The 25,266-nt window shown below is 42.8% G+C and overlaps 2 protein-coding genes across 6 annotated transcripts in view; one reads left to right on the top strand and one right to left on the bottom strand.

Moving 5' to 3' along the window:
* Positions 1-19,031, top strand: part of LOC102303521 (zinc finger protein GLIS1) — an 81,998-nt gene extending 62,967 nt beyond the window's left edge. Inside the window, exons 7-11 of one of the 5 annotated variants that reach the window (XM_005946481.2) lie at positions 3,936-4,077; positions 7,955-8,129; positions 16,533-16,663; positions 17,486-17,641; positions 17,743-19,031. In XM_005946481.2, the coding sequence (XP_005946543.1) occupies positions 3,936-4,077; positions 7,955-8,129; positions 16,533-16,663; positions 17,486-17,641; positions 17,743-17,879 (741 nt within the window). In that variant the 3' untranslated portion in view covers positions 17,880-19,031. Of the gene's footprint in view, positions 1-3,935; positions 4,078-7,954; positions 8,152-16,532; positions 16,664-17,485; positions 17,642-17,742 lie in introns of those variants that run through there. The other 4 variants (XM_042213687.1, XM_014341409.2, XR_006052927.1 and 1 more) reach the window with 4 other exon arrangements.
* A 75-nt stretch (positions 19,032-19,106) lies between these two features.
* Positions 19,107-25,266, bottom strand: part of LOC121812214 (elongation of very long chain fatty acids protein 7-like) — an 8,867-nt gene continuing 2,707 nt past the window's right edge. Inside the window, exons 2-7 of the mRNA XM_042213679.1 lie at positions 24,599-24,883; positions 22,022-22,102; positions 21,841-21,897; positions 20,134-20,248; positions 19,694-19,821; positions 19,107-19,599 (exon numbers count right to left, since the gene is read on the bottom strand). Of these exons, the coding sequence (XP_042069613.1) occupies positions 19,432-19,599; positions 19,694-19,821; positions 20,134-20,248; positions 21,841-21,897; positions 22,022-22,102; positions 24,599-24,883 (834 nt within the window). The 3' untranslated portion in view covers positions 19,107-19,431. The remainder of the gene's footprint in view (positions 19,600-19,693; positions 19,822-20,133; positions 20,249-21,840; positions 21,898-22,021; positions 22,103-24,598; positions 24,884-25,266) is intronic.

Genomic DNA, 25,266 nt, shown 5'->3' with positions numbered 1-25,266 from the left:
AGTTGAAATGTAGATGGGGGGGCAGGGTTTAATAAGAATATTTTCTTCTTCCTTCTCCTTTTCACTCATGGTTGCCGTGTTATATCAAGGGAAAGCCTGGTTTGTGTGTATGAAAGGATAAAATGTTGAAACTGTTGAACCAAGTGTGAAATAAATAAAAAATGAAATGAAATTTTGCAGCTCAAGCTGATCTTTTTCTGCAGCTAGTTTCCTGCATGACCTTATTCGGGTCATTCGGGTAGAGCTGCAACTTTAACAAGATTTGTTCTTTCTTAGGTCACATTATCTGCAGATCCATCAAGTTGCTCTAACTGAGGGGTTTTGAAGCATTTAGCTGTGTAGTGGAGTATCTTTAGAATCATTTCCCCAACAATAGATCAGGTTTGACCACATTTCATCATGCTTGTGGTCAAAAGCCCATTCTTTCCCTAACTGAAAGTGGGTAAATAAGAGAGAGAAAGGGCCCATTGTTGTGTAAAGGGCTGGATAGTGGCAGGCTGGATGATGTGTTTCTTTGCTTAGTGTCGTAAAGGGAAACACATGTGTGCTTGTAGCATTGTTAATAAGCTGTAGTGCAGAATACCCCAGTGGCCAGATGTTATGGACAAATGTCAAACAAACGCTCTTACTCCACTCTTGGATTTGGCCCAAAGCAGGAAAAAAAAACTTTAAGAGTGTCGCTGTGGAGAAAGCAGAGCCCCAATTACTTGCAATGAATGCTTTGCAGGGCTGTCTTAAGAATCCCCACAAGGACACATTTACTGATTTACGGCATCTAAATGTGAAATCAAAACATGGAAAATGCCAGCTGTAAAGCTGTTAGGTTTAGCTTTTTTAGGGAGGAGTTAAATCACTTGTGATTTGACTTTTCAGCAAAGCCAGAATCTTAAAAGATACAAGCCACAGATAAAATAATCTGTTCACTTACTGCTCTGAATGAACTCTGAGGGAATAATCTGAGAGTCGAGTAGATGGGATGATACTGCTGCTGAACAAGGGTTCCACCCACAAACTGACCACAATATCAGAACTCAGACAGATGGACAAACAGACTGAGAGGGTTGCAGTGATGTTGGAAAATAAAAGAAAATCTTGGATGACTTTGTCCTTGCCTGCAAATCGAGTACCGACACTTGACTTCAGTCGTTCAGAGGGTCCACAGCAACACTGCCAGGGTTTTATGCCTCTTGGCATCATGAAGTTATCACTCATTATTATTATTATTATTATTATTATTATACACTCCACTGAAAAATATGTATTAGTCAGCATAGTTATTATCTCAGCACGATTACAAAAACACAAACTTGATATACATTTAATGATGAAAGAAACTGGCATATTGGATTCAAATGTTTAAGAGTTGCACCAGCTGCTCTTTGGTTTAAACTAAGCCTGCTTATAATAGATGTTGGCCAAGTATAAACATAAAATACAAATTTTTCATTTAAAAAGTGTTGCTCTGCACAAACTGTAGAGATTAGTTTTACTATTACAAGTTTCACTGTTAAGTAGCTGAATCAACTAGCAGTGCCGTCGATTCAGCAGATTTTCAAACACAACCATCTCTACAGAGAACGCTCTACAAAGAGAGAATGTCCACTGAACCGCAGTTCTCTGTTGATGCAAGAGGTCAAATGACAATAACTAGACTGCTTTGAGCTGATAGGAAGGCAAGAGTGACTCAAATAACCACTCGTTACAACACAGTTGATGGTCGACAGCAGCAGAAGACCACGTGAGGTACCGCTCCTGTCAGAGAAAAACTTCAGGTTACAAATTGTGCAGGCTCACCAAAGTTGGCCAACAAGAGATTAGAAAAACGTTGCCTAGTCTGATGAGTGTCCCTTTCTGCATTCAGATAAAACATTAAGAATTTGGCATTGCTCCTTCCTGCCTTGTACCAGCCATTCAGGCTGATGGTGTTTTAATGATGTGGGGGGTGTTTTCTTGTCACACTTTAGTACCAAGTGACCAAAATTCAGTCACCACAGCCTGAGTATCGTTTCTGATCATTCCCATCACAGAGTGTGCCCATCTCCTGGTGGCTGCAGGATAGCACGCCATGTCCCAAAGCTCAGATCATCACTGTGCTCGCTCGGTCCCCAGATCTTTGGTGAAGTGTTTTCAGTTTTCAGTTTTATTTGTCATATGCAAGTTAGCACGGGGTCAACATCGCAATGAAATGTATTTGACGAGCAGCAGACAATCACTCAGCAGAATGGTACAGTAGAAAAAAATGTAATAAAATAAAATAATAAAAAATAAATAGAAAAATAGTAAGAGCAAAATATTAATAAGGTGTAGTAAAAGAAAAGAGATTTTCAGTTAACTGACTAAATATATGTATATGCGTGTATATATAAATATATGTACACACAGATATTGCACAGGAACGAGCAGCAGTACAAACTAAACAGTACAACAGTTTTTGTTTTTTGTGGCAGTTGTTACAGTATTGCACTTTTTCTAAACATAAATATCAATACAGTGGAGTGACCAGTGCAGATTATACAGTGTGGGAGATTCACGTCATGGATGTGACAAAATCTGCAACATCAAAATACACCAAAAAGTCATTTTTAAAAAAAGCATCCCTTTTATTCTGCAAAGCAGGTCTGAGCCTGTACTGTTAGCCTGTGTGGTTAATAAGAATAATTAGAAGGTCAGTGGTTCTAACCTCTGCTCTTCCCCAAACCAAAGATCCTAAACCCCCCATGTGTGTGTGTGTCGGTGGGGGCTTTTGCCTTTATTGGACAGTGACAGTGGAGATGGACACAAAAGAGCGAGAGAGGGGGGGGAAGACACACAGCAAAGGGCTGCGGGTTGGACTCGAACCCTGGCGGCTGCTTTCTGGCCTTACAGCATGTGGTTGCCTGCTCAACCAAAACCCCAGGTTGACCCTGAGGAAGTTATTGGTGTGTTTGTGTAATACATAAAATGTTGTATGTGCAGAAAAAGCATTTCTCCTGTTGTGTAAAGTGTTTTGGCCCATATAATCCGAAAAGCACTATGTAAATATCAGTTTAGTTTATGAAGCTCCTGCAGCAGTGGATTCTTCACCAGGACCGTTGCCATCACTCTCCTTTAACTTGTCAGTAAATGTTGTGTTGAATAGAGGATGAGGTTAACAGTAACTGGTTGTCATTGATCCTTGTCTCTGTAACGGTGTATAAGCAGATGCCAGTAGGATCGTAGGTCGACTCCACTGTTCTCTAGTCAGTGTCTTATTTCTCGGTGGCCATATTTGCTTTATACACTGGAGTCTGAAGTCTGTTTTTGTGCCTACATCAGATAGTCAGCTATACTATCCTATTCTCTCTTTTTACATCTTGGCATTTTTAAAGTTAAACCTCCTGGTGACAGTAAAGAAGTCCTGTGTGTACCTCAGCAGCTATAATGTTTTATTACATAGAAATCCAGTAATGTATACAACAGAGTTCAGCTATTTCACCGATCCATACGGCAGATGTCTCATTTTGTCAACTGACACAGGTTTCATTTGGTTTGAATTTTATCTTTGTGCCGTGTGATCTCGCTGAAATGTGTCTTCAGTTGCCCCCATTAAAGTTGGCAGGGAAAGAAACGGGAGCAATCTCACATTGGCTCTGAGTTCATACCAATTATGTCTAAGGCCAACGCATGACTCAAAAAAGAACATATGATCTTTCCCCCGGTTCCCCCTGACTGACAATTCTATTCTCATTTGCTGATTTACTGTTTCAGATCAACATTACAATCACATTATTGCAAAAAGATGAAGCGAACGCTCTCACACACACGAGGTCCAAGCCACGAACAGGCCAAACTGAAGTCGTCTTGTTCTTCGATTGAGTAATCTTGCAGACCAGATGGAGTTCTCTCCATTTAAATGACTCATCATCATTTCTTGTAAACATTTGAAGTTTATTCTTATCGTTGCTTATTTTTCTCAGCTTCGGCCCTGCCCTCACCTGGAGCAGGATGTCCTGAGCGACTGTCTGTCCATGCAGCACCTCCAGAGCTCCACCTCTACGCAGCACCTCTACAATGGCAAAGATGGCCATTCTCCTGCATTGGGCCAAGACATGTTCACAGGTACACACCTGTCATCTGTCATTCTCAGATCTTCCTCTAATAATTGATCTCTTAATTAATCGGTTTCTTTACCAATAAAACAACTCAACTTTCCACTTATTTTTCTCATAAAACGAACAAAAATTGAAGTTCGGTAAGAAAACATGTGGCATAAATACAAAATATAATGTGTCACCAGTAGTAGCAACATCATTCATGGTTAAACAATTTCAAATATGAGTGAAATCGACTGGCCACATCTCAAAACATCGAAGCCCAGGGAGTATTTGTTCCAAAGCAGAAGAGCACGCCAGCAAGTGAGGTCCAGACCGCCAGAAATCCCAACACCTGGCAAAGCAATCACCGAGTCATTGGTGGTAATCAGCAGCCATGTCAACATTCCTGCAGATGTATTGTGGTAATTCTGCACTCTCAGGCAGTGAAAATCATACTTGGTGGTGCCTTTGGTCAAAAGATAAACAATCCACACCACATAATTGAACTTTAATTGCTCGTGCACATTTTATATCAACATTTTAGCCGTTAGTCCATACTTGAGTTTATAAGGGAAGTGTTACAGCCTTGTGCTTTTGTTTGTTTGGTTTGGATTTCATAACCATGTCATGTTAACCTGTCTCCCTGTCATGCAAAGACTGCAAAAACCATTAGCAGCCACTAGAACTGGAAAAGTTTATTCATCACATGTGGCCTTTAAGCTTCTTTTAAACGTCCATTTTTCTAACTGATGAGTTTGACCGTCACTAAAAGTCAGCGCCACACTGAATTGGGAACAAGAGAGAGATAAATGGATTATAACCATCCTAAAGACGAGAGAGATTCCCTGCAGCTTCCTCCCTTTATGGACACATCTGTCCTTGTTTTCTGCCTCTACCACAGCCAGGCTCCCCACTGTTGTCTGTTATTGTTGCTGGATCTCGGCGCACCGTTGATGACTATGAAAGCTCAACTTCTTGGCTCTTTACCTCTGCTCCCCTCTCTTTCTGAGAGATGTTGCTTTCTGTCTTGGTTTAAATCATTTAAAGCCCCAGAGGAGCTAAAGCAGTCAAGGACGCCGTGTTATTCGAGGTCAGAAAAGGTTAGACTTCAGGATCTCTATTTACACGACTTTCTCTTTGTTCTAGAGCCAATAGGATGCATGTAAGTAGTGGGCCAAAGTGGGCAGCCATCCCATCATTAACACTTGTGGAGCAGAAAATGAGTCATGCTTCCAGTCAGAGCTAAACTTGTTTTCCTGTTCACTGCTTATAAGTCTGTTCCTATTCACATGTCTGCAGCAAGAGTTACGAGAACCCCCCCTCTCTGTTTTATAGAGCATAATTAGAGTGTTCCCTGATTAACCAGAGGAAGGACTCATCATAGTTGAGTACAGAGGTTTATGTGCTCCTGCTGCTATCCTCTCAGTTTCTTCTCACAGAGATTTCTTCCTGAACTCAACAAGAAGCTTTTCAAATCCGCTCGACAGCGTCTTTGGTACATAATCCCACTCTAACTCTTAAAGAGCAACATCAGATCCTTTTTGTCTTCCTCCACAAGGAACTGGTGATGAAATTGAGGCAATCACAGCCATTATTTGTCGACTGTTTTGCCGGTGTGCTAGCAGATGTTGGGGCTAAAGGGGAAAACATTTAAGGTCTGTGATTGATGATTTCGGGGTAATGAATCAAGCTTGTAACCATTTCAGAGCGCTGTCAGATCAGGCCTCGGCATGCTTCCACTTGAGAACAGCTGGCCTGAAAACTGCAAAAACCAGGAGCACCCATCTTCCCTCTTCCTTTCATCTCCTCCCGTCTTCTGCTCTCGTTGCCGGTTAACTGCCCCAGACAGTCAATGTGCTTCTCGCCGTTTGGATGCTGGGAAAGAAATCAGCTGCTAAACTTAGCAGAAGATGCAAAGAGGAAAAAAAGGAAAGATCAAGTTGACTCTTGCTTAACAAGACTGTCCAGAGTGGGGCAGGCAGTTCTCGTCCCTGTGGATGATGATTTTTGATTAAATTAAACTGGTAGAAACATGACTTTGAGATACTGTCCATCTGGTGTAGATTTTGGTGGTGGTTTTTTCTTTTTAGGCCTGGCACGTCCTCCGTTTCTTCAGTTTGTTCAAGTTCTGCGAGCACACACTGAACACCATGTCAACAAATGCCAAGTTTTTTTTTTCCAACAATATCTTTATTATTTTTACATTTTAATGACTTACAAACAGTCCAACATTCTAAATACTACATGAACTCCTCTCAGACAGCAAAAAGAAAACAAAAACGTCATCCGATTTATCACCCTGTTAAAGGCCTAAATTTATCATTATCCCAAATCAAATGTCATTGCCCTCAGTCCTCGTCCTCCTCAGATAATACAAATCCTTCTACAAAATTCACAAATGGTCTCCACACCTTCTCAAAAACATCTAATTTCCTTTTCAGTATACATGTCATCCGCTCCAATGGCAAAGCCACCATCATTTGTTTTATCCACTGTGTGATACTCGGTTCCCTTGTTCTTTTCCATTTTAGTGCGATTCAAATGCCAAGTTTTATAGCTGTGTGAGAATCACCGCGTTGGTGCAAAAAAATACTATTTTGTGTAAGTCAGACTGTATTTTTTTGGCCTTTTTTTAACTAAATAAATTAGAATAAAATATGTGTTTTTGTGACAGGCTCATTTAAGTTGTTTGCCGTCTTCCTCTGAAAACGGTTGGGTTCAATGACTTGACTGAAAATGAGTCAAAAAGCACCAATGTCCAAAGAACGACTTTTACAGACCTTCAGAAATCCTGGAGAACTGTTGCTCAAGATGTCTTTAACCCTTTATTGACCAAGATTTATGCAGGTCTGAGGGATACATGTATGGTAACGTGAATGTGGCTGATTTTTTTCCTGTCTGTGTTCGAACAGTGCCTTGTGATACCGTAGTGCACCAAACATAAAGTTTGTCTTCTCTTCTTTCTGAAACAAGGTGGATTTTGTCTCCAGCACAAACAGCAGTGGAGTTGGGATCATTTAAAAAGTGCTTGTAAAATGGGCCTGCCGGTGGACCCGTGTTAAATGAAGCGTTAGAAAATTACGAGAGCGCCAGTGGAACCAAAATATACAGAAATGAGGGAAGGCTCAAGACTTGTGCACAGTCGTGTGGATCTCCAAAGTCTAACTAGCCACATGTTAACAGCAGTAAGACAGTAACAGTTCCACTCGTTTGTTTTATCCTTTTAAAATGAACACCCCTGGGATTCATTTTTGGAGAAAACAGCCTGTTTTTTGTTGTCAAATTGGGCTTTGGAAGCATCTTCGCTGAAGATAATAATAGTAAAAACAGTTGTGACAGTTATTATTTGCAGTTCCTAGTTTGCAAAGAAGAAAAGGAGTCCGTATTTAATAACAGTTTGCAGCTTGAAACAGTAGAAAAGGTTGGCAACATGCAACCAGTAAAAGAAGATAATAATGCCCCCACAGACCGGTGCATCAACAACATGTAACTGTAATATCATTTGGAAAAACTGAAATGATCAAAAAGTAAAAGACATATTGGAACAGTCAGCAGATTATCACATGCTCTTCTGCAGATTTCCTTATATCATATATTTGTAGCTTTAAAGGACCTACTGTTCAAAGTCACTGAACACATGTAACATTTTAGTTTATTATTGTGTAACACGAAAAAGGACAAACAAGGCGAGTCCCTGTGGCAGCACAAACAATGTACCCTAAATTACACACAGCGCAAACACAGAACTTTTTATTTTACAAAGCACACTGATTGGATGAAAGTTGTCAAAACAAAATCCTGTTGCCATGAAATGGCTTTTAATTTGCTCGAGGGAGAGATGAAGCACGGGGGCCTTGAGTTTATTTGGCACGTTTACCGAATTAGCTTTGTTTGTCTTTCAGGCCTGTACACTGGCTCCAGTACCCCCCATCACAGCGCCCCAGTGGAGCTGCTCACCCCCACCCCCAACTCTGGCTCCACCGCTGACCTGCCGACCCGACAGCACCGACTGGATCGAGACCTCGGCAGCCCTCACCACCTGTCCCCGCTGGCTGCCATGGACGGCACGAGAGACGGGTGAGTAACAAGCCCTCGATTTGTATTTAGACGCTGAGGTATGTCACTCCGAAGGTCTGGGTCGCTGGGAAACTAGAGATGTGTCATGAAGGGTGGGAAATGTAAACATGAATCTGATTAATGAATGAATAATCCTGCAAACAGTCGTGGACGACTTTGTCACAATTCTGTCATATAATTGAAGTCATATCACATCATGTTTTGAAAAGGTCAAAGGACACCGAGTGTTTGTTTGACTGCATACAAACAACGTGTACGACAAAGTTCAGTGAAAGTGCAAGCGCTGTTCTTCTCTTAAGACGTTCCCTGATATTATGATTACACTTTACTGCCTCCATTATTTTTCACCTATTTATCATCCCGAGTCCCGGCCGAACCCTCTTAGCTCATGTTAGGTTAAGCCTCGTGGCCCTGCTGACAAACCCATCTTGGCTTTCTTACTGGAAACAAAATCAACTTCTCAGCTCCTTTGACGTCCCTCGTGGGAAGACGGGCAGTGCTGGTCACCACGCGGTCAATGTGACACATCACCAGCTCTGTTTCGAGCGGTCACGGTTCACACTTTGGTGAGAGTATCAAAGCCGTGTGATAGCATCGTCCTCTTGTGTTTATGTCCTGTGAGCTCTTTCACCATCGAGCGGTTCTCTTTAAAAACCTCGAGATTACATTTTATAGACCTTGATGTACTGCTGTTGTTCAGCTATGCAACAAATGCAAGCAACACAATGACGTTTAAACCAGTTATGCATCTTTCAGGTAATTGTGAAAATAAGCACATCTGGAGATACTTTTAAGAAGCAATAAAACTGAATACGGTTTAGTAAGAATACCAGTGTTGCTACATCTTTAGTCAAGACAAATGTGCTTCCACTGAACCAATCCATGATCCCGGGAATTCATTAATTAACTGTATCTTTGCAGAGCTCCCGCTTAAAGTCGACGCAAACATTTCAAAAGACGACGCACGAAACCCGCAGCTCCTCCAGGTGCGACTGCCTTGCTCAGCAACAGCTCGAGCAGCTCTTCTCGTGCATCTCTGAGTGTGTGCATGTGTGTGATTTGCAGGATGTTTCCTATTAGTGCTGATGATTTCCCCAGAGAGCCTGCAGAGCAGAGTTACAGAACCCGGGTGTCGTCAGGAGGCACAGTGTGTGCTGTGCTAAAGCAATGTGTCTAAAAACCAGGGAGGTAGGGAAGGAAAACAGTCCTGTACAGTTTAATAACATTGAGAAAGAGTGGATGGAATCAAGCATCATAAACTGTGTTACAAAAGTGATTGTGTTACATAAACATGCTTTCTTTTAACTCCGTGCTCCCCTCTTTGGGTGTATATACAACACCCGCATATTACAGAATGATCTTTGATGGCTTCCTTACTTTAAAGAGCTGCACATACATTTGTACTTATGTGTGTGTGTGTGTGTCTCCGTGTGTGGGGGCGAGTTTACATATCCAGGAAATACACGTGATTGGTTATGATTGGGGTGTGAGGTACAGCAGACCGCTCGCCATCCAGCACAAACAGAGCAGCCGAGCGGAGCGGTGAAACCGCCTGGATGTAAACGTCCGAGCGGCACTCAAGAGACGTCGGGATGGCCGGGAAGCATCTGGAAGCTGGTGTGTTGTTTCAAGCCTTGAAAGCAGAAGGAGAAGCCTGTCAAAATTACCTCGCGGCTCCTGTGGCTCTTTTCTCAGCAGCACGCACAATTAGCAGTGCGAGCACAGGCATGGAAAGTGAAAAGGACTTTGTGAGGGGATACTCGGCTGCACAGGCAGGGCGACATATTGGAAGTGAGAGTCGGACTGCGTCTGCTCCTGTCCGTACTTGATGAGGAACATGCCGGTGCAGCTTGGTGATAGTGCCCCATGTGGTCCAATGACGTAGCTCCCTTTTCATGCACATCTTTGCGTCCCCAACTTAACTCGAGTAATGTGACGACAGCATTGCATTAAAACGACAGCAATTCCCAAATTTGCACATTTCAGCAGCTCGAGATGACCTAAAAGAGCTTTCACGAAGGCACATGCTGTAGAGCTCTATCTGTTGATCACACGGTATAGACGGAGGGCGGGGGCGAGGCGTCAGACCTGCAGCAATGTCTGCTTGCATTTGCCTGAAGATGGAGCGTTTGATTTACATGTTTAAAGCCTTAAGTATACAGGCTGTTGCCAAAGTCAATATCAGCACTGCATTTGTTTTTCCCCAAACGGTTTAGCAGGACATTAAACATTTTGACAAAATTATCAAACTAACCTTCCTCCGGTGTGGCAGCCTCTGACCTCACGGCTAAATGTGTTTACCCTGGCTCAAATGGGCCATTTAGACTCCTTTTACTTTGTAAATACCAGTGTCATTTTTCTGAAGCTAATATTAAGATATGCCAGTTAAAATACACCTAGCAATCACTGCGGCACAAGTGTGCGCGCAGGGCCCCTCTCACAGAAACGGTTGTTCGACCACGGCGGCCTCCGAGCACAGAGAGACGGGTGGTAAATGTTGTCATTCACTGCTTCACCCGAGTGTGGTTATATAATTGCAGAGGGGGTGGGGAGCTGCAGCCTTTACCTGCGTATTGATATTAGAGCCCCTCTGCAAATATTAGTCTGAGGCGGTTTGATACCTCGGCAGTGATTGACGCAGGCTAATTGGATTAGAGTGGCAGCACAGTCGGCACAGAGCTACATTAAGAGTTCCCGCTCTGGAAGGGGGCACGTTCACGGCTTGTAACTCTACACTGTCTTTCTTCCAGCCATTATCGTTCTCCAACCAGCCAGAAAATGAGTGTCAGTCTCAAAACCCAAACAAAAGCATTTTTGAGGTAGTCGCTCATGGCAGTATGTGGTCAGTCACTCATTTTGCGGGCCTCAGTTAATAATGTGTTGCCTTCAATTAACCCGACTACACAAACGGTTAACTGGGAGAAAAGATTCAGATGATTTACAGTAAGAATTCCTCAGAGTAGGAGACTATAGTGATTAAAGGTGGATCTGCTCAGTTTGGGGCAGATATCTTTCTGGGACTAACGGAGGCTGGGGCCTTCGGGGCTGGCTTAGCTTTAGCTTAGCTTTAACCAGGATGCTGTTGTCTGTGTCTCAAACACTGTTTTAGTTTGCTAACCAGAAACAGAAGCGTTCCCACCGATCTGTGCCAAAGAAGCCCCTGTCATCCATCAGAGGGGCTTAATGGTCGGCTGCAAAAAAGTGGGGGGAGACGAGAGGGGAGGCGAAGGGTGTTTTGGGGAGTTTGCAGGGCCTGTGGAGAACAGGGTCTTATTCCCGCTCCCTAGTGGGACAGTTAGCTGCAGGTGAAGGAAGATGAACGAGGAGCAGATCAGCACTGTTCATGAATCTTCATGTTACTTTCCATCCCATCATGCCTCCATGCAGGGAGCCAAGACTTCACGGGTAGCTTATCTTTATTAAGATGAGCTGTAATGTTTCTGGACAATAGCTGCAGGCTAGCGGAGATGACGTCCATGCCCGCATACCTGAGTACAAGCAATTTTATGACTTCAGGGCGGCTTCAAACAGCCCAGGTTTGAATGTCCCTCTGATCTCCTGGTAGCATTTCAAACGGCAGAGTTTAGTCACCTACCTCATTCCTCTGAATCACAAACCATCCAGTCAAGTTAAAAAAGCCTCTGATCTGAAATGAGCAACGATTTCCCATCTCTATAAGTAAACTTTTTCCAGCACAGGTCAAAGTTTACGTTATTCATCAGTATGTTAGCATTTTTGAAATCTTCAAATTCCTTCTTTGTAAAAGAAATATCAAAGCCTCAGCTTACTATCCCCTCCTATTCTAGCTTCAGAAATCATAAGGTCAGGGGTCAAATCCCTCTGTCCTTACATTAGGACAGAGGTGGGGTGACCGGGAAAAGCAGAGAAGTGCAGGATGGTCAGTGAAGGTGAATTTCAGGGAGAGATTAATGTGGCATATGAAAGATTCCCCTCATACCTTGAGCTTGAGTGGCTAGCAAGCTAGAGCAATGCCTGAGGCAGCTGGCAGTGATTAGCTTATGATTCACTTTAGCTACACATAGAGGCAGCTTGTAAAAATATGAACAGTATAACTGTTTCCTGAGTTTGTGCTGACAGCAGCTCCTGGGGGAATGGTGCTCTCTGCAGGAACACATGGCCACGCAGCGGCGCCGTGCCAGCACATGGATTAGCCAGGCTCGCAGCGCTAGCTTCTCCAGGGCTGGAGTCACACAAGGTGTCACACAAGCACCGTCAGGTTTGTGCTGATGGGCTCCAAAGGCAAGGGCAGCAAGGAGAAGGCACCTTAAAGCCTTAAACAGTAATAATCAGCAATCCTGCCACCTCGATTTGAACTTGTATTTCAAGGTTTCAAGGTGAGTTTTTGAGAAAGGTTTTACAATACTAAAAGTGGCTATATAGTATGTAGTCCTTTACATTACAAACATCTACCTGAGTGACGCATCAAAGGATATAAAAGCAGTTCAGTTGTTGTGTTATTAGAGTTTAATTAGTGAGCTAAGATGTAAAAAGAATCACTTTCATAAGCTCAGTATTCTTTCTGTATAAAACCTATATCTGCATTGCCATTTTCTGACAAATAAAACAAACGTGCTTTATTCTCCTCGTAAAATAAAGAGGAATCAAGGTAAGTAAAAGTAAGCATGGTTCCTTTCATGTTCACTCGCTTCAGGGTCTGTTTTTCAACCAGAATTCGTGGGAACTGTTTTTACATTTATGACACAGGTGAACAGACAGGAGCAACAACACGACCTTTCTTACAGAACCGAAGCCAAGCTGTATTTTCTGGATCCAGTTTTATGATGAGCACCGTGATAAATGTAGAAGCAGCGGAGCCTGAAGCGATGTACGGCTAAATAAAATGTTAAATAATTCAGCAAGAAAGCCTTCCAAGTTTTTGCACTTTCGCTTGACATCGTTTACCGTCTCCTCTTGATCGGTGCTCTCTGCCAAATGCCCCGCACGAAGCCTCTGCCAGCTACTGAGTGCTGGGTGGGACGCCCCTCGTGCATGGAGCAGTAGGTCATATAGCAGGCTCCAGCCAGGCCAGCAATGAGCAGTCATCTCTGGGCTCAGCTGCCTCCAGCAGCTCTCTGTCATCACAGTCATATAGCGCTTAGCACAAACCATATGCCCCTGCAGCACAGCGCACATAGTAACACAGCAGCAGTTTATGTGTTGGCATTCCTGATATGCAGTAATAAGTAGCTGCTGAATATTTGGGGAGGCGACTGGGCAGCTCCATTTTTTAAAAGCAGGTCTGTTGTCCATCAGTCTGGATTTGGACCAGCTTTCTGTTTCATTAAGTTAATGTCAAGTGTACAACATTAAGTCGTTAAATCGCTCATTTTGAGTTTTGTGTAAACTTTAACATCCAGGCAAGTGTCTGAATAAATACCAGACCTGGTTCTTACTGCTTCTGGATGCATTTATTACCATGATGTGATGAAGGCATACATTAAATCCACTTTTTTCCTCCTGTTTGTTTAAGCTTGGCCTGATGTGGCCTTTACAGTAAAGGAATAATCATTCACTTTTTTGCCAGCGTTACTTTGAATATAAAACTAAAGCTGTCTGAAAACGGGGAAACCATTAGTCTGGAGGTGGAGTCTGCCTTCCAGCACCTCCAAACATCAATAATGAACAAGTCACATATCGTTTGTTTCACCCTTGGCTTCTTTCATTTGTTTTATATTTTGTTCGGTTTTATTGATTAAAAAAGTGTTGCAGCCATTTAAATTTTGGGATGGTGGTTGATGTGTTTTCCATTTCGAGTCAACGAAAGAACGAATAAGCATGTTTTTCTGTCTGCTCTCGCTCCTCAGTTTGTCCTTAACAATAAACAACCAAACCTAACTTTAGTGGAATAAAGGTCAGTGCGGTAGCCTCAGCACACTGTTGGTTGTGTGTTTTATAGGGCTGCCACAAACGATTATTTTGATAGTCGACTACTCAGATCCACCATCCATTGAACGTAAAACATACAGCTTATTGCACCAGCAGCATCTGCTCTTATATAACTATCATTAGCTTACAGCTTTAAGTGTTTAAGGTATGTGCTAACTAAAAATAAAGACAAGATGATAGTTTATTAAATTTTAATGAAATTTGCAGATTGTTTCGGTGAAGTTTAATAAACTCCTTGCTATCTAAAATATAACAGGACACCGGAGTATATTCTCCAGCATCTCACACTTCTGATGATCAGCTGTCTGCTTGACATTTATTCAGCTGTGTAAAAACTATAACTTTAATCTCAGCCAAACCGATTTACTCAGGAACAAATAAAATACTAAAAAAAGCCAAACAATAACATTGTTAAGTTCTCTAAGTGACTCATATATGTTTAACCTGAGCAGCGAAAGACGGCGGTGGGTTTGAAAACGATTTGCAGGGAGTCCGGTGTTCTCACGGTGCTAGTGACCTAGCCCCCGGCTAGCTATCGAGCTAGTGGGTAACAGACGTCTCCGAAAACGTCGGAGCGCTTTTGAAAATATGCGGTGTCTTGATAAACTGAGCAGATATTTGAGGTTTACACAGCTACATTCTCGCCTGAAAATATGTTAAATGTTTATTTTGTGACCCAGAAAGAATAATAAGAGTAATATTAAAGCTAACTAGCTGCCGCCATTGTTGGAAGCTGCGCTATGAATTCTGGGACACAGCTTCTTCTTCGGGGTTTAACGGCAGCTGGCATCCTTGTACATGCAGTGCTGCCATCTTCTGTTTCAGTCCGTTATTACACTCTTAAATCCTGCTACTTATTCCTGCGTCTTTTGTGATCTTACAAAGCTTCAAACAACGCGTCGACGATTAAATCAGATTAGTCGACTAGTCACGATTACATCGAAGTAATCGTGACTAGTCGCCTAATCGTGGCAGCCCTAGTGTTTTATGAGGAGACTAAATCGCCATTGTGTTGGAGGCATCTGAAAGTCAGCATGCGGACGCAGAGTGTCCACGCCAGCTCATACGATGCTGAAGGTCATTAAGGGTAACTTGCAGTAATCTCCCAGCATATATTTAGCAAAGTTATATTTGTTATTTTTAGACTTTTAAGACTAGGACCACCAAACCAGCAACTTCCTTTTTACCACGTTTCTTTCATTACTTGTCATTATGCAGCATCAACATCAGGACTAAATCTGAGGGAATGGAAACAAATTCAAACTATTAGTAATGAAGTCAGACTGCAGTGTGATTTAGTTATAAGTTACTTTTCTAGACAAACTAAGCTTGAAACTCAAATTCCATTGAAATACTTCAATCATCTTTGAGATCAGGAGATTGACAGACTGTGTGGCATCAGTAGTAATATGGACTGTATATGTTTTACTGGATGTAGAGAGAGCTTAGGGTGGATGCAAAGCTGTGGATTTTTACTGGTCAAGCTGCCTCCCTCCCCTCACCTGTGATCATGAGCTCTGACCAAAATAATGAAATTACTGATATAAATGGCAGAAATGGGCTCTCCCTTAGAGATAGGGCGAGACCAGTGGAGGCCCACATGGAGCACCTTGTTGGCTCCATGGAAGAGCTGGGGGCTCTGGATGTCCCTGCTTAAACTGCTACCCCCACTACCAGTCATCCTGTCATCAGAAGATGGATGGATGGGTCATAGTCATCATGACAGCAGGAAACTTCACGTTAGAAAGTAAGATGTGGTGATGAAGCACATTGCAGTTTTCTGATGTCATACTATAGATTTTGCAAACTCAATTAGTTCAACTGGCACCGAACAGCGAAAACATTTCATAATTTTGCTTTGATTTCAAGATTTGATGTCATATTTGTGGCTTTTCCAGCACAGAGTGCACCTCTTAAATGCAGAGATTGAAGAAAAACCAACTCCGTTTAGCCAGGACTGGCACCGTGTGAAGCTCGGAGATTTGCTGCTGCTGTATCGAATGACAAATGGGTCCAATAGCACAGAGGCATCTTTACCTAAAATATCATTATCTGCACAGGCTGGAGTCCACAAAGTCTCAAACACGTTAACTTAATATTTCTTCACTTAAATGTCATGAAGGTAAACAGGGGTTGTATTTTTTTTCTTCCCCGGCCACAAAGCCAAGGGTTACTGCACTGGTGTGTGTTCCCTTCAACGCACACTCTGCTGTTTGTTGACTTAAGATCATAATATGCGGTAGGAGGAAGATTACGTGTGGGGAGCCCAAGTTTCCACATGCCTGGACTGTTTCTTCTTCTATGTGTGTGCAGGATCACTGACTGCTCCGCTGGGTTTGTTGGATCATGTGGTTAGCAGGCCGGCATGCAGCTCCGGCTTTGATTGGGATGTCACAGTGCATGAAGCATTTTATTGAGAAACTACTGAGACTGTCAAGAAAGGAATGACTTTAAATTGAGAGCTTTTTATTCCTAGTTTCTCCGTGTCTGCTTCAGGGTGTCTGGTTCCCTCCTGTCTCCTGGGATGAAGACAGCGGGGACATCGCCTCCTCCACTGGAGAAACAGCATGTCCACCCTCACCACAAGCTTTACCCTCACTATCACCAGCATCAGCCTGCCAGCGACGGTAAGGCTAACCCCGACACTCAACGCAGAATGCAGCTTAACTTCTTTCAGGAAATCTGTTTTGGCTTGAATTTGAATCACTTCCTGCATGTTTCAATTTAATATCCTAAAATGGTTCCTGTGGCAGGTGATTCAGTAACTCTATGATTTCCTACGATAGGAACAGATCACCTGAAGATAATTACAATCTGAACCCAACTCTGCTCCTCTTCCAAAAGCTGCAGCACTCGCTGCCACATAAAAGAGAGAGGAAGTTGTCTCTTAGCGCGCCGATACAGCCCCGCAGTTCTGTCGGACCGTTTTTAGGACCCCGAGAGATTCGAGTCGTAGAGACAGAGTGGGGAAAACCACATGCCGGAAGCCTTTTCCTCGTGCTGAATTAGCCAACAAAATGCTGGCTCGTGTATTCGGCCGTCTCTCAGCGTCCTAACATGGCAGGTTCAGCTGTCACTCCCGAGCATTTTTCCTAATGCCTTAAACACTGTTTTCACTGTAAAGATCTACACATGGACGTCTCTCAAACCACGCTGTGGTCAGCCAGTTGCGTAAATGCGCTCCAGGAAGGGCTGCTTTCCCATTATCATGACTCCTGCGGTTGATCTGGATCACAAACTCAGACGATGGGGACAAATGCTGCATACCGTGTAGCCTGGCAGTGTTAGCACAAACACAAATATAGCATTGTCATAACTTAACCATATTACGTTTCAGCCGGATGGACCGGGCGGTTAGTGACAGTGGAAACAGTCCCTCTGTAATGGCAACTGATGAAGTCCAGCTTCTATTTTTCTCTCTCCCTCTATGATTCTCCAACATTTCTTAGAATACCAAGGCAGCTTCCAGAGCTGCTTCCATTTCGGAGACTCCTACAGGATGGAGCAGACAGTCGGTGGCGTCCACGTCCCGGGAGATTCTCACACCTACACTTCACATCAGCCCAATGGCTTCCACATGTCGACGAGCAACACCGGCTCTGCGGGTGAGGATGATTGTCCTCTTAGCCTGTGTACAGGCTGAGCTGCAAGTATCACCATTTAATCAGCATATTAAACAAACTGTTCTTCCCTGCATCTGTTCCAGGCTTCAGCTTGACCCAGGAGCTGCAGGGAGGCGGCGGTTGCCAGTTCTTATCCAGCCCAGAGGATAGCATTTTCTTCCAGGTGGGCAGCTTTGACCGTAGCTTGAGCCACATGTCCTCCATCTACACAGAGACATAAAGGAACACCGGAGCAAGACAGGCTTCACCACACTACTCCGCGGTCCTTCCTCATGCATCCTCACACGCTTAGATCTTTTTTTCTTCAGTTCTGGTTTCATTTTTCCAAAAACAGAACAAAGATCACATTGTAAGTGGGTTATTCTGACTTAAGTGCAAGATAGAAACCAATAAAGTGGAAAAAATAAGGCTAAATATAATGTAAATGCAACTGTGACACTGAATGGAAATGGCTTCAGTGGCAAAAACAATGGTAGTGTTTCCCAACCTTTTTTTTTCCCTCATGACTCCTTAAAACATTAAACTGTCTTCTTATGATTGCGCCTACTCAGCTGCATCTGCTTTGATCAGTTCAAGCAAACAAATACTGACTTCTTTTGTACAACATGAATAACTTCAAAGGCCAATGTACAAGTAATAACACTAAAATAAGCACGAGACTACAAAAAGGTTTGAAAAAAGGACACCAGTGTTTGAATAGTCTGATAATGGGGCACCCCATCATGAACAGTCAGATATTTCTATTTCTATTATGGAAACTTCCTGCAGTCTTTAAATCCGTTCTAATTCATGCTAATGCTAATTGGCATTCAGACTGAAAAACTAAAATCCTGTTGGGTTAAAGGTCCAAGTTACCAGGCTGCAAACTGCTGGACACGATCGGCAAATAAATGATGTTGTTGATGGTGCAGGTTTTAGTCTGTAATGCGCCTCGAGGCTACAGCTGTTGGCGCTATATAAATAAAACTGAATTGAATTAAATGTTATTAAATGACATTGACATTAAAACCTGCACACAGACAGTACAATCAGCTCGAGCTTCTACATACAACATCTCATTTTAACACCACAAACCTCTCCTCTCCTCCTCTTTGTTTTTTCTCGGTAATCTACACGTCTGCTCCACACTGACGTGTAGAGGAGAATATAACGTTTTGCAGTGACGTTTTATCAGTGGGGAAAAAAAGTTTGCATTTCTCTTGTTAAGTAGTTTTGGGTTTTTTTGGCTTTTGGATTTATCTCGGGAGGAGGGTTTGGGCAGAGAAACCATCCTACTTTATTATAATTATTATTATATGTATAAAATGTACAGTTTGTTTACAGCAATCATTTGAATGTTTGTCATTCCTCAGTTTAAGAAATAAATAACTGAATCATCACGCAGTGTCTCTTTTTTTAAAAACAATATAAATGACAGATGCTTCAGCTGCTCACATTTGTTCTGTGTTTATTATATTGTTTGTTTTTATAAAGACAACTACGTAACAAATGCAACACACCAATGCATTTATAGCCCGAAATATTGTGCAATGTCAGTCCCCAGAGCTAGTTGTGTGTTGAGCACCCTGAGAAAAACTTTCACACTGTGGACATGTTGCGCCCTCCAGTGGTCGCTGCGGAGTACTGCAGATTTATTTTTTCAAAAAATAAACCTTTAATGTACATCATGTATAATGCCCATATATATATATATATATACATATATATATGTGTGTGTCTGTATTTTTTTTAAACCGTTGTGTTTCAGCTGTGTGTTGCCTCATCACGGCGTCTCATTTCTGCTTCTTCGTCTTCCTGAGGTAGCTCTGATAATAAAAGTTACTGAAGAGGATGATGAGGGTGATGCAGTAACCAACCACCACAGCATTCATGGCATCAGGGTAGTTGCAATCTGCGAACAGGTTGTACGCTGTGTGCACAACGATCAGGACAAATTGCACCTGGAGAGGCGACACAGTTCAGATCGGTTTAATCATTCGAACATGCTGGCGCGCACATTTTTGAATATCTCACTACAGAGCTGGAGACGCTCACCAGCTGCAGAGATGTCAGGTACCGTTTCCACCACAGGTATTTCTGCATGTGAGGGCCGAGTGCAGCCAGGCCATAGTAAGAGTACATTATAACGTGGACAAAGGTGTTGATCAGGCCGACGAAGAACGCTGCAGGAAACAACAGAAAAAGGTTTTCCACACAGAAAAGCTGGTTTAAATATATATTTGAAAAAGGATTATGGAGATGGAGCTGTTAGGCAAGCGGGAACGAGGAAGACCACTAAGAGGACTGGTGTGACAGAGAAGTATGCCAGAGATCGGGGAGGTGGAGGTAGATGAGCCACTGTGGCGACCCCTAAAGGGAGAAGCTAGTTAAAGCAGTGGAGCTAATTTTACTCTTAGTGGACTTTATGGTTGTTTGGGGGAATGATTTGAGGTCACAAACCTGAGGACAAAATATTTCAGTATCAGAATACTCACACTGTCCACCTGCCACATACTTTACTCCCGACCACCAGTTGAAGATCATCGTACTGTGATGGTAAACATGAAGGAACGTCAGCTGATTGTTCTTCTTCCGCAGGATGATCAGGAGCTGTACACAGAGAAATGAGCAAAGAGCTACAGCTAGCAGCTAGCAGGTTATATGCAATGCAGTCACCAGTCACCTTTCTCACTCACTATGTGTTAACAGACCTCTCTGCATTGAATCATATCTGTTATTAACCTCTGTCTCTCTTCCACAGCATGTCTTTATCCTGTCTTCTTTCTCTCTCCCCAACCAATCACAGCAGATGGCCCCGCCCCTCCCTGAGCCTGGTTCTTCCGGAGGTTTCTTCCTGTTAAAAGGGAGTTTTTCCTTCCCACTGTCGCCAAAGTGCTTGTTCATAGGGGGTCATATGATTGTTGGGTTTTTCTCTGTATCTATGAAGCGCCTTGAGACGACTTTTGTTGTGATTTGGCGCTATATAAATAAAATTGAATTGAATTGAAGTTTATGCAAACGCCTAACGTAAATGATCCCCATCTGTAGCTACATCATATGTGAGGAAAGAAAAGATATGACATATCAAACATGAGGTGCTAGTTGCTATGGTGATCTATGCCTTGAATAAAGCACCAGACAAAAGTATTTTTTCTTCTTCGCAGCTTTAGCAGACAGACACCACAGCATAAGGAAGGAGAAAAGTGCCTGTACTAAGGGCTAGAAGGAAAGGAACTGAACAGGAAGCATAAATACTGAAACATACTGAGAGGTGACAGATGGGTGAAATCAAAAGGAGTCATTTTGAGGGATGAAGAATAAAGAAAATAAGAGCAAATGAGAGAAAGTTAAATCATAGAGTCAGGGCAGCAATGAGTATTGAAAGAAAACGCAAAGCCGGTTGGTCCAGATAGAATGGACACGTGCAGGAGGAGCTGCGAGGTTTACTTGGAAAGTGAGACATTGTATGATTACTGGAAAAAAGAGACGGAAATTCCTAAGACTACGACTGTGCCTTTGGGGTATTAGGTGCATACAAGACTGTCGCAAAAGAAGAGCTGTACTGCATGAGGACACAGAGTAGCAGAGACGTATGTGATGAAGAGCACAATGTTAATCGTTTTAAGCTTTGGAACATCCTCGACAGAAACAAAAACTTACAGTCAGCACCACTCATTCAAGTAAATATTGCTGAAACGCTCCCACTTGCTAGTCTTTAAAAAAATGGTGACAGTGTGGACTTGAACCCCACGCTCTGCTTTAGCCTTACAGCAACGATTGTCTGCTCGACTGCATCCCCACCTGCTGTTCTATTCTTTGAAAATGTCTACGGGCCAACAAACATTTACAACATTTTTTTAATCTCGTTGTTTTTGAACAGCACCTAATGTGGCGGACCCTCCAAAGAGGGTCTCAGCATTGATCCTGAGAGTGACAGATGGGTTTAAGATGAAGGTTCAGTTACACTCTGAGCTTTTCCCGCTTCCAGTGGCAATGGAGAGGCTGATGGAGCAGAAAAGGTGATAGAGGATGAAGAAAAGGTGAAGAGGTGGAGAAGAGCAGGGTGGAGTGGATGGAAAACAATCAGGAGATACAAGCAACATTTAAAGGGAAGGTTTAGAAGTTGGTACGGAGGCGATGCTGCTGTGACACAGGATCAGGAAAGAGTGCATCAGCTTAGGTTGGGCTGTGTAGATACATACCGTGTCACTGAGCTCTATGACCTTAGAGAAGAAAAACCACCAGCACACTCTGGCCATCTGGGGAAAAGTGTAACTTCTGTATAAACTGTTTGTCAGGTATGTATGATGTGCATCAAACTTCTCAACAGACACACACACAACAAACAAACCACAAAATATACTCAATGCATAACTTTCTTACCCTCATTGCCAGCGGACTGGTGCTGTAATCTACAGGCTGACACAGCAAGCTGTAGTTAAGGAGCCAGGATGTAACAAGGAACTGAAAATAATCAGGCAGTTATTCATCTTCACATATCTCATGAAACGAGACTTTCTAAAACACAGTTATTAATAAATTAAATACTGTACAGAAGTATTTTAACATGTGTGCTTTGGGTCATGCAGTCAGGTTTATCAAAGTATTTGGAAAGTTTGCATCTGTTCACCACCACAATGGATTTTCAAGGATTAGAAAATTGAGGTTATTGACACTAAGATTTCCAGCTGTAGTTAAAGAGGTTAATGAGGATATTGCAGTAGCACTTCAAGAAGAACAAATAGATTTTTTTAAACATGTTCCTTTTTTTTAAGTAGTCCGATAGCTGACAACGTTTGGCTCACATCCTCATTTTTTATGACCAATATGAAAATGACAATACCCGAATAACAAGAACGAATTCATGTTGGGGAATTTATGAATTTGGGAGTGCTACTAGACTCGAAATTATCCTTTAAAAACACGTTTAAAAAGTAGTGAAAACTGTAAATGTTAATATACAGAACTGTAGACATATCCGCACATCATTAACAGACAGCAGCGACTACATTCCTGCACTCTGTGATACTGGCTCATATCCAATACTGTATCACTGTATTGATGTGTTTCCGTTATTGTTATCTATATTCTCCTCTGTGTCCACTCTTCTTGTCATTGTTTGCTCTAATATGATGTGATCACTGTTTTTAAGGTAAAACCCAACAATCAAGTGACACCCGCTGAGTAAGCACAGAACAAAAACCAAAAAAACTAAACAAAACTCCCTTTAACAGGAAGAAGCCTAAGCAGGCTCAGGGTGGGGCAGCGCATGTGGAGACAGTACAAACACAGACCAAGGAAGAGAGGACAAAAACTGAATGACACGCTGCAGTCGTGTAAAGACACGTGGGCAGAGAAAAGAGGGGAGTGGTGAAGAAGCGCTCAGTGCATCACATGAAGTACTGCAGCCGTCTGAGACAACAGCAGCGTGAGTGAGGATCGTTCAGGGTCACCTGATCTAACCCCAACTACAAGCTTCATCAAAAAGTAACGTTTTGAGTCTAATCTTAAAATTACAGCGTCTTTCTCATGAACCATGCATTTATTACTTCCAGGCTGGACGACTGCAATTCATTATTATCAGGATGTCCTAAAAACTCACTGAAAAGCCTTCAGCTGATCCAAAATGCTGCAGCAAGAGTCCTGACAGGGACTAGAAAGAGAGAGCAGATTTCTCCTGTTTTGGCTTCCTGTTAAATCCAGAATTCAAAATCCTGCTCCTCACATACAAGGTCTTAAATAATCAGGCCCCATCTTATCTTAATGACCTTGTAGTACCATATCACCCTATTAGAGCACTTCGCTCTCGCTCTGCAGGCCTACTTGTTGTTCCTAGAGTATTTAAAAGTAGAATGGGAGGCAGAGCCTTCAGTTTTCAGGCCCCTCTTCTGTGGAACCAGCTTCCAGTTTGGATTCAGGAGACAGACACTATCTCTACTTTCAAGATTAGGCTTCAAACTTTCCTTTTTGCTAAAGCATATAGTTAGGGCTGGACCAGGTGACCCTGAATCCTCCCTTAGTTATGCTGCAATAGACGTAGGCTGCCGGGGGATTCCCATGATGCATTGAGTTTTTCCTTTCCAGTCACCTTTCTCACTCACTATGTGTTAACAGACCTCTCTGCATTGAATCATATCTGTTATTAACCTCTGTCTCTCTTCCACAGCATGTCTTTATCCTGTCTTCCTTCTCTCACCCCAACCGGTCGCAGCAGATGGCCCCGCCCCTCCCTGAGCCTGGTTCTGCCGGAGGTTTCTTCCTGTTAAAAGGGAGTTTTTCCTTCCCACTGTCGCCAAAGTGCTTGCTCATAGGGGGTCATATGATTGTTGGGTTTTTCTCTGTATCTATGAAGCGCCTTGAGGCGACTTTTGTTGTGATTTGGCGCTATATAAATAAAATTGAATTGAATTGAATTGAATTGAACCCAACAATAGTAAGGACAGATGAGGCTTTGCTACAAACATCTAGACGGACTAGTTCTGGAACAAGATTCGTTGGACAGACAAAACTAAGACGAACGTTTAGCAGAAAGTGGGGAAGAAAAGAAGGATTCAAGATCCAAAACACACCACATCATCAGCCAAACATGTTGGAGGGGATGTTGTGACAAAAACATGTACGACCGCGAGTTAAACTGGTTCACTGGTGTTTATTGATGATGTTACTGCTGATAAAAAGAGCATGTAGTAGTCTGATGCCTATAGCGCTATAATCTCTTCCTGACCTGAACCCAACCTGCAAAGCACAGATTGGACACGGGTCTCAGTACCCTTTGAACTGAATCTATAAATCTTCTCTTCAATCACAGCTGAACTCTATATTTGAATTCATTAGGTTGGTGCACAGATGCAAGTACAGAGACATTGTGCCACTGTTCAAACACATCATTGCTTTGCTCATAAGCTGGTTGGTTAATCAGTTTCCCTGTTATAACAGAACAAAGAAGCAGCTTAAACACACCTCATGGCACATATACACAGACAGGCCAACCATGGCGAAGTTGTAAACAATGAGGACCACTTTGAGCTCAAAGGGTTCCCTGTGCTTCATCAGACGAGGGCCGGCCCAGATTACAAACAGATAAAGCAGGAAGATGAGCGTCACCGGGACTGGGGAGTAGACCAACAGCCAGGGGTCCGTTCTCTTGTCTGGACAGCAGGAATTGCAGGTTAGGTATAATTTAAAAATGACCAAATGTGTTAAAGGAAAGATCCAAAGTAAAAGAATGATTGGAGCTGCTGTGATCTCATGAATTTCTCACCAATGATTCCTGAGATGTGGTTTTTGTCTCAAGGCTGCTCAGGAAATGCAAAAAAGTGAACCTTGCTGTAACTTAGTTAATATGCACTCCCCGGCCACTTGATTAGGTACAGTGCTGGACCACCTTTTGCCTCAATTCTTCATAACACAGATTTCAACAAGGTGCTGCAAACCTTCAGAGATTTTGGTCCATGTTGACACGAGAGCATCACACAGCCGCTTGCATTCTCCCAACCCACCACAAAGGTGCTCTCGTGACATCTGGTGACTGTGAAGGCCCTTTGAGCACAGCGACCTGTTTAAACAATGATCACTTGGTACTAAGGGACCATGAAAATACCCCCACCAGAGATGGGCATGTAATCTGA

Source organism: Haplochromis burtoni, unplaced genomic scaffold (assembly GCF_018398535.1).
Source record: "Haplochromis burtoni strain Fernald_Lab_line unplaced genomic scaffold, NCSU_Asbu1 Contig_468, whole genome shotgun sequence".
Classification (NCBI taxonomy): Eukaryota; Metazoa; Chordata; class Actinopteri; order Cichliformes; family Cichlidae; genus Haplochromis; species Haplochromis burtoni.
The sequence above is the reverse complement of the archived record's forward strand: the minus strand, read 5'-3'. Positions and strand labels throughout refer to the sequence as shown.